The 12,300-nt window shown below is 40.0% G+C and overlaps 1 protein-coding gene and 1 pseudogene across 2 annotated transcripts; one reads left to right on the top strand and one right to left on the bottom strand.

Moving 5' to 3' along the window:
* The first annotated feature begins 3,605 nt into the window (after positions 1-3,605).
* LOC149042392 (tetratricopeptide repeat protein 28-like) lies at positions 3,606-5,896 on the top strand. Of its 2 annotated transcripts, none has more exons than XM_089212954.1 (2): positions 3,606-5,330; positions 5,680-5,896. In XM_089212954.1, exons 1-2 carry the CDS (start codon positions 4,100-4,102, stop codon positions 5,748-5,750), a joined length of 1,302 nt encoding a protein of 433 aa, XP_089069080.1. In that variant the 5' UTR covers positions 3,606-4,099; the 3' UTR covers positions 5,751-5,896. The 2 variants fall into 2 exon arrangements, with proteins under 2 accessions (XP_089069080.1, XP_089069079.1); XM_089212953.1 differs by having other exon boundaries at positions 3,608-5,333; positions 5,684-5,896.
* A 4,133-nt stretch (positions 5,897-10,029) lies between these two features.
* Positions 10,030-11,585, bottom strand: LOC149042391 (uncharacterized; annotated as a pseudogene).
* Between the last annotated feature and the right edge of the window lie 715 nt (positions 11,586-12,300).

Below are 12,300 nucleotides of genomic sequence, written 5' to 3'. Positions count from 1 at the left end.
AAGGTTTCATACAATAAATTTCAACCAGAATTTAACTAAGATTGTTCAGCATTGTTTAGTTTGAGAAACTGATGGTTCCCACAATCACGTGATCAAAAACTAAAATCAATCCTATATTAAGACATATTTGTCATGCAGAATGTCCTTTACTGATGTCAACAGAGGCGGCCCAAGCTCACACTCGAGAAAAAGCAAACGATTAATTCATGAAAGCGTCACGCGTTGTGTGACTCGGTGTTAACTTACCAGAGTTGAACACGTCATAAGGAATTGTATGGGGAACGAAAGATGGTCGATTTGAAGTTATAAAAATGTGACGTACAAAACCGAAATAGATTCACTGCGGAGTAAACTACGGATCGGTTTTCCATATCAGTTCATGGAAAGTTGATTATCGCTCACAGATAGCTTACCGTTTAAAGAAAGAAGCTTTGGTTCTGTTGGTATCGATCTTGTAATGAGATTTCAATTTTCGAAATGGATGGACACAGAAGCCTGACGTTTCCGGTTAAAAAAAGAATGAAATAATTTAATTTTACATGTTCAATTCTATCATTGGTCACAAAAGTGTGACGTACAAAACCGAAATTCATCCCCCACCTCTCCCTTCCTCAAAAGAAACATGAAAAACTATTAAGTATGTGATAACAAGTGATGTGGTTATGTTCGAGCAAATTACCGATCCACTCCGTCCGTTTTCTTTTTTTTTTTTTCTTTTTTTGTTTAGTATTGTGTTAATAAAAATAATGTTTCCCTGATAACAGGAGAAGATTGCAATGCAAACCTAACATCAGAAGCCATGACACCTTTCATGAGCATCGCCTTACTTGTTGCCCGGTTCCTGTTCAACTCAGATCGCATTCAGAAAGCCATTGAGATATGCAGCGAATGTCTCCAAAAAACGCTTGTCATCGCAACTGAAATTGGCGACAGAGAAGGGGAAGCATCATGTTATGGAAACCTAGGTACTGTGTTTCAGTGGCTTGGCAAATACGACAAGGCTGAGGAGTATCTCCAAAAAGCACTAGTGATCACAACTGAAATTGGCGACAGAGAAGGGGAGGCAGCTAACTATGGAAACCTAGGTAGTGTGTTTCTGTCCGTTGGCCAATATGACAAGGCTGAAGAGTATCTCCAAAAAGCGCTTGTCATCAAAACTGAAATTGGCGACAGAGGAGGGGAGGCAGCTAACTATGGAAACCTAGGTTGTGTGTTTCTGTCCGTTGGCCAATACGACAAGGCTGAAGAGTATCTCCAAAAAGCGCTTGTCATCACAACTGAAATTGGCGACAGACGAAAGGAAGCATCATGTTATGGAAGCCTAGGTACTGTGTTTAAGTCGCTTGGCCAATACGACAAGGCTGAAGAGTATCTCCAAAAAGCGCTTGTCATCAAAACTGAAATTGGCGACAGAGGAGGGGAGGCAGCTAACTATGGAAACCTAGGTAGTGTGTTTCTGTCCGTTGGCCAATACGACAAGGCTGAAGAGTATCTCCAAAAAGCGCTTGTCATCCAAACTGAAATTGGCGACAGAGAAGGGGAAGCATCATGTTATGGAAACCTAGGTATTGTGTTTAAGTCGCTTGGCCAATACGACAAGGCTGAAAAGTATCTCCAAAAAGCGCTTGTCATCCAAACTGAAATTGGCGACAGAGAAGGGGAAGCATCATGTTATGGAAACCTAGGTATTGTGTTTAAGTCGCTTGGCCAATACGACAAGGCTGAAAAGTATCTCCAAAAAGCGCTTGTCATCCAAACTGAAATTGGCGACAGAAAAGGGGAGACAACTAGCTATGGAAACCTAGGTACTGTGTTTCTGTCCGTTGGCCAATACGACAAGGCTGAAGAGTATCTCCAAAAAGCGCTTGTCATCACAACTGAAATTGGCGACAGAGGAGGGGAGGCAGCCAACTATGGAAACCTAGGTAGTGTGTTTCTGTCCGTTGGCCAATACGACAAGGCTGAAGAGTATCTCCAAAAAGCGCTTGTCATCAGAACTGAAATTGGCGACAGACAAAAGGAAGCATCATGTTATGGAAGCCTAGGTACTGTGTTTAAGTCGCTTGGCCAATACGACAAGGCTGAAGAGTATCTCTAAAAAGCGCTTGTCATCCAAACTGAAATTGGCGACAGAGAAGGGGAAGCATCATGTTATGGAAACCTAGGTAGTGTGTTTCTGTCCGTTGGCCAATACGACAAGGCTGAAGAGTATCTCCAAAAAGCGCTTGTCATCACAACTGAAATTGGCGACAGAGAAGGGGAAGCATCATGTTATGGAAGCCTAGGTACTGTGTTTCTGTCCGTTGGCCAATACGACAAGGCTGAAGAGTATCTCCAAAAAGCACTTGTCATCAGAACTGAAATTGGCGACAGAGAAGGGGAGGCAACTAGCTATGGAAACCTAGGTAGTGTGTTTCTCTCCGTTGGCCAATACGACAAGGCTGAAGAGTATCTCCAAAAAGCGCTTGTCATCGAAACTGAAATTGGCGACAGAGGAGGGGAGGCAGCTAACTATGGAAACCTAGGTAGTGTGTTTCTGTCCGTTGGCCAATACGACAAGGCTGAAGAGTATCTCCAAAAAGCGCTTGTCATCAAAACTGAAATTGGCGACAGAGGAGGGGAGGCAGCTAACTATGGAAACCTAGGTAGTGTGTTTAAGTTGCTTGGCCAATACATGACAGGACGGAAAATGCGTGCACTGTAAGTACCTCCCGTTGTCCCATACAAAGCCTTAGAAAACTTTTCTAAGGCTTTGTATGGGACAACGGGAGGTACTTACAGTGCACGCGTTTTCCGTCCTGTCATGGACAAGGCTGAAGAGTATCTCCAAAAAGCGCTTGTGATCACAACTGAAATTGGCGACAGAGAAGGGGAGGCAGCTAACTATGGAAACCTAGGTAGTGTGTTTCTGTCCGTTGGCCAATACGACAAGGCTGAAGAGTATCTCCAAAAAGCGCTTGTCATCACAACTAAAATTGGCGACAGACAAAAGGAAGCATCATGTTATGGAAGCCTAGGTACTGTGTTTAAGTCGCTTGGCCAATACGACAAGGCTGAAGAGTATCTCCAAAAAGCGCTTGTCATCAGAACTGAAATTGGCGACAGAGAAGGGGAAGCATCATGTTATGGAAGCCTAGGTACTGTGTTTCTGTCCGTTGACCAATACGACAAGGCTGAAGAGTATCTCCAAAAAGCGCTTGTCATCAAAACTGAAATTGGCGACAGAGGAGGGGAGGCAGCTAACTATGGAAACCTAGGTAGTGTGTTTAAGTTGCTTGGCCAATACGACAAGGCTGAAGAGTATCTCCAAAAAGCGCTTGTGATCACAACTGAAATTGGCGACAGAGAAGGGGAGGCAGCTAACTATGGAAACCTAGGTAGTGTGTTTCTGTCCGTTGGCCAATACGACAAGGCTGAAGAGTATCTCCAAAAAGCGCTTGTCATCACAACTAAAATTGGCGACAGACAAAAGGAAGCAACCAGTTATGGAAACCTAGGTACTGTGTTAAAGTCGCTTGGCCAATACGACAAGGCTGAAGAGTATCTCCAAAACGCGCTTGTCATCACAACTGAAATTGGCGACAGAGAAGGGGAAGCATCATGTTATGGAAGCCTAGGTACTGTGTTTCTGTCCGTTGGCCAATACGACAAGGCTGAAGAGTATCTCCAAAAAGCGCTTGTCATCCAAACTGAAATTGGCGACAGAGAAGGGGAAGCATCATGTTATGGAAACCTAGGTACTGTGTTTAGAACTATTGGTGATTTTGAAGCTTCGGAAGTGTGCTTGGAGAAAGCCTTATTAATATCCAGAGATATTGGAGATGGAAGAAAAGAGTTCGAAATCCTCGGAAGTTACGCCGTTTTGTATTTGTACCAATATAAAATCAGAGATTCCCTGTCGTGTCTTCATCTGTGCATTGAAAAGTATGAGGAGCTGAGATATTTCTTGGGCGCCAATGATCAGTTCAAAACATCATTACTGGAGGACACAGGAATATTTCCTTACAAACTGCTTTGTACTTTGCTTTGTGCCACCGGAAATGCTCGGGATGCTATTTATGTTGAGGAGTTGGGTCGAGCTAGAGGCCTATCAGACTTAATGGCAGAGAAGTACTCGGTTGAAACGCACATCTCTGCTAATCCACAATCTTGGTTTGGCATTGAGAACATTTTAAGAAAGCAAAAAAACTGTACTTGTCTGTACATTTCTTATTTTCAGAATAGTTTGCATTTGTGGATCTTGAAAACAAGTGGAGTCCTTCACTATAGAAGAGTATTTCCAGAAGAGAATCTAGTTCAGGCTGGGTTACCCAAAGATTTGCCTTTGAGTCAATTTTTGGATGAAAATTTCCGGAGTCTTGGTATTTTGCCCCCTAAAGATTGTGAAGATCGGTCTTTAAATACGATTAAACCTCTCTCCCCCGCGCAAAAGAGCTCAGCAAGATTACGACTCGTGGAGGAGGACGAGGACGAGGACGAGAAAGTGATTTTAAGTCTACATTTATGTTACAAAATGTTCATTGCCCCCGTTTATGATTTGCTTGATGAGCCTGAAGTCATTATTGTTCCTGACCGCAGGTTGTACAAAGTTCCCTTTGCTGCCCTGAGTGAAAAGGAAGGAGCCGAATACTTGTCAGAGACTCATAAGATCCGTATCATTCCTTCTTTGACAACACTCAAGAACATTCAAGATAGTCCAGAGGACTATCACAGTAACACTGGTGCCTTGGTAATAGGCAATCCCAAGGTTAATTGGCTGCAACCATTGCCAGCTGCAAGAAAGGAAGCGGAGATGGTCGGACGACTGGTGGGTGTTCCGCCTCTAGTTGAAGAGAAAGCAACGAAGCAGGCGGTACTTGAGCGGATAAGTTCAGTGAGCTTGATACATTTTGCTGCCCATGGTAACGCGGAAAGAGGAGAAATTGCACTCTCCCCCATTCCTACTCCCAACAGTCAAAACGCTATCCCGAAGGAAGCTTACATGTTGACGATGGCTGATGTCTCACGAGTGAAAGTCAGAGCTAAACTGGTGGTACTTAGCTGCTGTCACAGTGGAAGTGGAGAGATAAGAGCCGAGGGAGTTATAGGAATTGCCCGTGCGTTCTTAGGATCCGGTGCTCGCTCGGTGTTGGTTGCGCTGTGGGCCATTCCAGACTCTGCAACAGAGAAGCTGATGAGTCGGTTTTACGAACACCTTGTTGAAGGAGAAAGTGCCAGTGAGTCTCTTCACCAGGCTATGAAGTGGATGAGAAAAAATGGTTTTACCCAAGTGTCTCAATGGGCTTCATTCACGCTGATTGGAGATGACGTGAGATTAGAGTTTGGCGCGCCAGGTGAGACTCAGCTCAAAAAGATATTTCACAAATTAATTTAAAATTAGGTGTGAAGGTGGCTATGGTTTAGCAGTCGCTGACCGTCGGCGGGGATCCTTTGTTACCTTGAACATCAAGGCTAGTATATCCATATATATAGATATATATATATATTTTTTTTTTTTGGTCTTTTCGGAGAGTTACTTTAGACGCTCTCTGGTGTAAATATAAAATTTCGAAAGGCCTCTGCCAATCACATACAAATGTTAGCCAGTTATATTTTTACATATTGAGCTTGGTATAATTGTATTAGCAATCAACAATTTTAATTGAGTTTGAAACAAATTGTTGTTTTTTTTACTTTTTTATAGAAAAAGAGACCCCAACAGAATAAATAATGAGAATCACTCAAAGGAAACAGAGCTAAAAGACTTTTAGATGCATAAATTGTATAGAAACATGTAGAGAAAATACTCTGACGGTATTTCATTGACATTTAAAAAAAGTGCTCTCATAAATTAGAGGAGATCTAGTTCAATGTTCAATGTTCTTTTTCAATATTCTAAGAAGAATGCATTGGTTACGTACTCAATTATTTTTTGTTCTTTAACGCAAAAATTTTATTAGAAATAATAGCGAAAATACTCTATCCGGTATTTCATCGACATTAAAAAAAAAAGAGCTATCCCAGGTTAGGGGAGAGTTATTCCAATTTTTGGTGCTTTCTTTACTAATATTCTCAGGAGGAGGTAATGGTTATGTACTCAACAATTTTTAGTTTTTCACGCAAAAACTATATTCTGATGTAATAAGCACGAAACAATGTTGACCTACGTAAGCCTTTTGAGTAAAACGAATTCAGTAAAGTTAAGACATTAAGCGTTGCGCATCCTAAAAATAAATCCGAAGCACTCAACATTAGAAAAAAATCCTACAGAGCTTAAAAATACGACTAAAAGAGGGGAAAGAGGATACCTGACGAAGTTCTGGAGAAATACGTGTCTGAAGTTATCTGCTCCAGTAGAGAAGTATCACTTCCGGCTTTACAAAAGCTCAAGAACACGCTGATGTGGAAATGTCACATTCAAAATCACATGGCCATAAATCATTATAATAAAGTTCGGATATAACGCGCGCTGTCATTGGTTGAAAGAGCGTGTTCTATGAGAGTATAGAGCATAGAACTGAGCTAAAGCTGTCACGCCATCTGCCAAATTGTACCATGTTCGACCTTTTCCGGGACTTCTTTTTAGCTTTTTTCCGATAATTTAAAGTGAAATTTCGGAACAAGCGAGCCCGCAAGTAGTAACAAAAGAACCAAAGAAAGGTTTGTAAACATACCAGGCGCCGTTATTTACGTTATTAAAACGTGGGCAGATACGAAAATCCTCAAAGGAAAAGCAAAATAGACATTCCAAGTTTTAAAGATTTTCACGCTCAGTTAGATTGCAAGCTTACGTACGGTAATGAAAATCAAACACAGCCAACACTCGTATAGTATATAAAGTTCAGAGTTCAAAAACAAAACAGAACAAAACAGAAATGATGAAAAATATAACCAAACTGGCATAACTGTTAAAATTCATACTAATCATGACGGTGTCTGAGCAAATATGATCGTACTGAAGTCCATCGCAGCTCACTTATCATGGCGATCTCCGGTCATCACAGTAAAGCAAGCCTCAGAAACTACATCGGCCGCCCTTCGAGTGAAAAAATAAGAACTCGCTCTGATATCCTATCCGATGTGCTATGGACCCTGCGCGAAGCAGCGAAATATGGAAGTAATCCTGAAAAAAACTGAATTTTAAAACCAAAACTGTTGGAAATTAAAAAAAAAAAGGTTTTTCGTGCTTTTGTGAATTAATATTTATTTGTTTCTACATTGTATAAGCTTTCTTAAAATTGCTTTTAATATTTCAATCGTAACTGTTTTAAAACTGCAATTAATTCCATTGTCATTTCTTTTAGCCCGTTTGCAGATAATCTTCAAGTTCGCTTTAAAGTTTGTAAGACTTGTCACTAATTTTCAGACTGCTCCAACATAAAGGATGTACAAAAATAATTTTCGCTTTTAATGTTTACCCTCAAAAAGGTGAAAAACTGAAATCAGTGAGAATACGATTCAACCTAAGGGCAAACTGTTTCTTTTACATCACGCGACGAGATGAATGAACCAAAAAACTAGATCAAAGTAATTTATTTACGACAGTGCCTTCACTGAGTGACTTAGTGAGTAAGTGAGTTAACATTTGCATATCATACTCACAACTAAGAACAATTCTACACTTCGCTGAGCTGCAAGTTAACAAAGTTAATGTACTTCAACGCGGAAGCTGTGTCAGTCTAGTGGTACACATGGTCTACAAAGTCTTGCGTAAGAAGATAGGTCAGCCTATGACGCTTAAAGCTCACGAAGAAAGATAGTGTATTTTCTGTGAGGAACAAACCGTTACTTGACTGATTCCCTATAATCTTGTCGTAGTGTTATTGATCAGAACGCTTACTTTTCAAATGGATGTAGGCTGCGAACCTCTACCATTAATTTTGTTCGATTGCTTTGTTAGGCTATACAATAAACCCAAACAACTTTGGTTAAAAATCAAGAGATTTTTCTGGTAGTATTTAACTAAGTCATGGTATATACCTGCATAAAAGTGGGAAAAAGAGGATTACAATCTTTTTACTTCAGTCACGTTATCACACACACCTTTGTGTAGTAGATACTTGCTGAAATTTTTAACCAAAATATTTGTCGATATTCTATAAAGATAAAAAACATGCAGAATCGTATTGTGTGGTTCTAACATTAGTCAAGATGTTTTGAAAGTTTTTGATCTCTTTCGAGCTACAAAACACTTATAAATCATGGCATGGGTTGGCCTCATTACTGAGCTTTAACTTTACGATCACATATGGGATAAGTAACTTTTTTTATCGCAAAGGCATACATGAATGTTTTTTTTTTGGTCCTGTCCTGTCCTGTCCTGTGAGTATTAAGTCATGTTATGTTGTGCAAAAATCGCCACTGAATGAAATGAATTCGTCACAAAGCCGGAGTTCGTCAAACTTCTGTAGCCTCACATATTGCTCATCATTCTCATCAACTAAGGATAGATTAGTTTTCAGTAACATTCATCTGATAAGTAAGCTCGTTACCTGGTAATAGCTTGCTACAACAATATTTTCAAATGTTCCATGCCATAATGCGGAATGTCAGGATATCTTGCAGACAGTTGTGTTAAAAGGTTGTCTCTCTTGTTTAAAATTTGAATGCATGTAGCTTGATCCCTTGAGGCTTTATTGTAAATACATTCTGACGGCCGGTAGAAATGCAGATGGAAAACGAAGCATTATAAAGATACTGCAGACCATTCTTTGCAAGTTTCTTTGCGGAATACTGGCAATACAACATCATTGATTCCCCAAGATTATCAAATGCTCTAATGAAGGGATAACGCTCGAAACGTCTGCTTCAGAAACTCTTTATGATGGCCAATCTACATAGTCAACTCAGCTGGTAAAGCCAAATTATTTTGCAATACCCCACAAAAGTTTCTCTATAAACTTAACCCGTTGATTAATGTTGTTTATAGAAACTATGCATGGGGAAAGTTCTCGTAGCAAAAGTGAAGATTAATGCTGATTTGTTTATCTTTGTCCTGTGACTTTAAGGTCATATCATGTTGTACGAAAATCACAACTTAAGTAAAACGAAAGGTGACAAACCGAGTTGATCAAATCATTGTTACCTCAAATCTTGGCAATCATCCTCATCAGTTATGAATAAATTCGTTTTCAGCCATATAATTTAGATAAGTGAGCTCATTACTTGGTGATAAACTGTTAGAGGAACATTTTCAAATGTTCTAGAACGTTATAGTTAAAGGTTTATCAATCCTTCTTGGGTTTTTAAGAAACCCACGACCTTTCAAAAACCCCCCTAATTGATGACAAGACCCCCCGACACACGACCATTAATCAAACCCAAGCATGGGGCTTTTTTTTTTTACTAGATAAGATGAACAAACGAAACAGTTAGATCAAAAATCACTTAAATAGCAGTTGACTTTCACAGCATGACAGTCACATAGTCCGTTTCAAAAAAACTGTGCAGGTCAAATTAATTTTACAAGTTTCACCAAATGTGATCCGTTGATGTACTTATCCTCTTCTTCACTTATTTTTTGTTTTAAGTCGATATTGTGAATTCCAACACTTACAGTTCGTGACAAAAAGTTTCCAGGTGTAAGAGACCCAGCCCGTTTTTGTAACTTAACATGTGTGTTCCTGTTTGTAGTGACTCATTATGAATCTAGATTATCAACTCGTTTAGTATTGTGTTACTAAAAATAATGTTTCCCTGATAACAGGAGAGGATGACAATGGAAACCTAACAGCATAAGCCATGATAGCTTTCATGAGCATCGCCTTACTTGTTGCCCTGTTCCTGCTCAACTCAGATCGCATTCAGAAAGCCATCGAGATATCCAGGGAATGTTTGATTTTGCTAAATAGCACCGATCAAAATAGCAAAGACCAATATAATTCAGTACTGCGACAGTTTTACATCGACATCTCTACGCTTCTTTTCAACTCTTATCGTCATATCTCCGACCACATAAGTGCGGAAAGATACGGCGGAAAACTGTTTGTCTTAAACAGCAAGTCTGGAGCTTCGCTCTGACGAGTATGTCTTTGAGCGATTTACCTCTTTTGTATGATATAATCGGAGGCGTTTTGTAAATTGTTTTCAGCAGTGGCTGATTTTGGATGAGGTTCCATTCTTGCATCAGTATTTGCTTTAAATTTTTAACCCCTGGGTGGTATGCTGTCACAAAAGGCAATATTTTGCCTTTAGTTTTTTTTGGTTTGTTTTTTAAGTGTCGACTGCCTTGCGGCAAACGAGACCTCAGATAACGTTTTTTCAATTAGGCTTTTTGGGTAACCACGTGCTTCAAGTCGTGTTTTGAAGTTACACATGGCCTCCTGGAAATTTCTTTCCGAGGAGTTTGTTCTTAGAAGTCTGATAGCTTCTCCTTTAATAAAGCCTTTCTTAACACCTGGCGGGTGGCAAGATGAATAGTGTGTATATTGAGAGGTCTCGGTCGGTTTGTAGTGAGTTTTGACGTCGAGGATAGCTTCGTTTTGGAATCTTTCACCTTTGTAGACAATCGTGTCTAAGAATGTGATTTCAGTCTCTGAGATTTCAGCCGTGAACTTTATAGTTGGATGGAACGTGTTAGCTTGTTCTATGAATAGATCAATGTCTTGTTAACGAACATCCCACAGGGAGAAAACGTCGTCAATGTAACGCTTCCATACTCTCGGCTTGATACTGCTTTGGTGAAGCAGTTTTGTTTCAATTTCTGCCATAAAGAGATTGGCGAAAGCAACCGCCATTCGTGTTCCCATGGCAGTTCCAAAACAGTGGAGATAGTTTACTCCGTTGAACTGGAACGAATTTTCTTTCAGTATAAGCCCGAGCATTTGTTTTTAGTAGTGGGACGGAATGGGAGGGCTGTTATTGTGGTATTTTTCGTATGCTTGGCATAATATTGTGATACCCTCTTCTTGTGGGATGTTTGTGTACAAGCTTGTTACATCCATTGATACTAAAATAGTATCATTTGACACTTGCGTTTTCTCTATAAAGTTGATGAAATCAGTCGTATCTTTGAGATACGATGTTTGCTTTTGAGCAATAGGCTGTAATAAATGATCCACAAAGGATGATATCCTTTCAGTTGGTCCTTCGCAGCCCGATATAATCGGTCTACCCACTGGCAAAGGTTTGTGGATTTTTGTTAAAGTGTAGAAAATCGGTATTCTGGGTGGATTGGGAGTCTGTGAAAGCCACTTTTTTGTCATATCGTCTATATGTTTGCCATTGTGCAGTTGAGCAATAAGTTCATTGACTTTTTTTAATGTGTCAGTGACCATGGGGTTTTCAAGAGGTCGGTAGTGGTCTCTGTTGTCGACCTGAACCTGGGCCTCTTGAATTTTGTCCCTCTTGTTGAGAATCACTGTTGTGGTGCCTTAGTCAGCACGTTTAAGGTTGATGGCAGTATTGTTTTGCAGTTCTTTGACTGCTTTGTGTTCGTTGTATGACAGGTTGTGTTTTGGCTTTGTTATTTCTATTTCAGCAAGGCTTAACTTGATATTTTCGAAGTAGCGTTCAAGGGCAATAGAAGGTTGTACTGGTGGTATCCAGTTTGATTTGACGTGAAAAGGATGTGGTTCCTTGTCATTCCCGTGAAATATATATCTCATATATATATATCTCATATATCTCGCCTAGCGAATTGTTCGAAGTCACGCAACAATTGTTGCCTGATCTTATTTTCATTTGTCACGGGTGTTTCAATAAATTTAAGCCCTTTTGCTAACACGGGCATAGGGTAAAATATGGACTGGACTATTTTTTGGACCATTTTTTGGACCATTTTTTGGACTATTTTTTGGACCATTTTGAAGGGGGGAGCACACCATTAGTACTGAGGGAGGGGTAGGATGAAGTCTATCAGCACTAAGGGAGGGGTGGGAGATGGAGTGTTATTACTTAAGGAGGGGTGTGAGACGAATTATTACTACGCAGGGAGGGGTGGGAGGTGATTGTAATAGGAAACACTGCTAGCTAATGGAGCTTTTACTCGATTATACAAACAATTTTAATTGGTTTTTCGACTGAGTTTTTGTATGTCAAAACTTTTCATTTTTCGCCCTTTCTGTAGTCACTCGCTTGTGTAGTGTATTTTTTCTACCCTTTTTGCGTTTATTATTCTTGGATAGCCTTTTTGCTGCAGTGGGTTTGGCGACTGATTTTTCAGAGATGACACTGTTGTACTTTTCAACATGTTTATTATCACTCTGAAAGCGTGTACATATAAGGTCTTTCAGCTCTGAAAGCTGATTTTCTATTTTGTCTATCCTGTCGACATCAATATTTACAGTGTTCCTCAAGGGCGAACGTGATCTTTCACGTGTA

Source organism: Pocillopora damicornis, chromosome 7 (genome assembly GCF_964200805.1).
Source record: "Pocillopora damicornis chromosome 7, jaPocDami1.2, whole genome shotgun sequence".
Classification (NCBI taxonomy): Eukaryota; Metazoa; Cnidaria; class Anthozoa; order Scleractinia; family Pocilloporidae; genus Pocillopora; species Pocillopora damicornis.
This window is presented reverse-complemented; position numbering and strand designations above follow the sequence as displayed.

What these genes read in the sequence shown, in the direction of transcription:
- LOC149042392 (XM_089212954.1), top strand. Translation starts at nt 4,100, where the DNA reads ATGGCAGAGAAGTACTCGGTTGAAACGCACATCTCTGCTAATCCACAA. An exon ending in GAGATTAGAGTTTGGCGCGC is followed by an intron (nt 5,331 to 5,679) that starts CAGGTGAGACTC and finishes TTTTACTTTTTT; the next exon opens with ATAGAAAAAGAGACCCCAAC.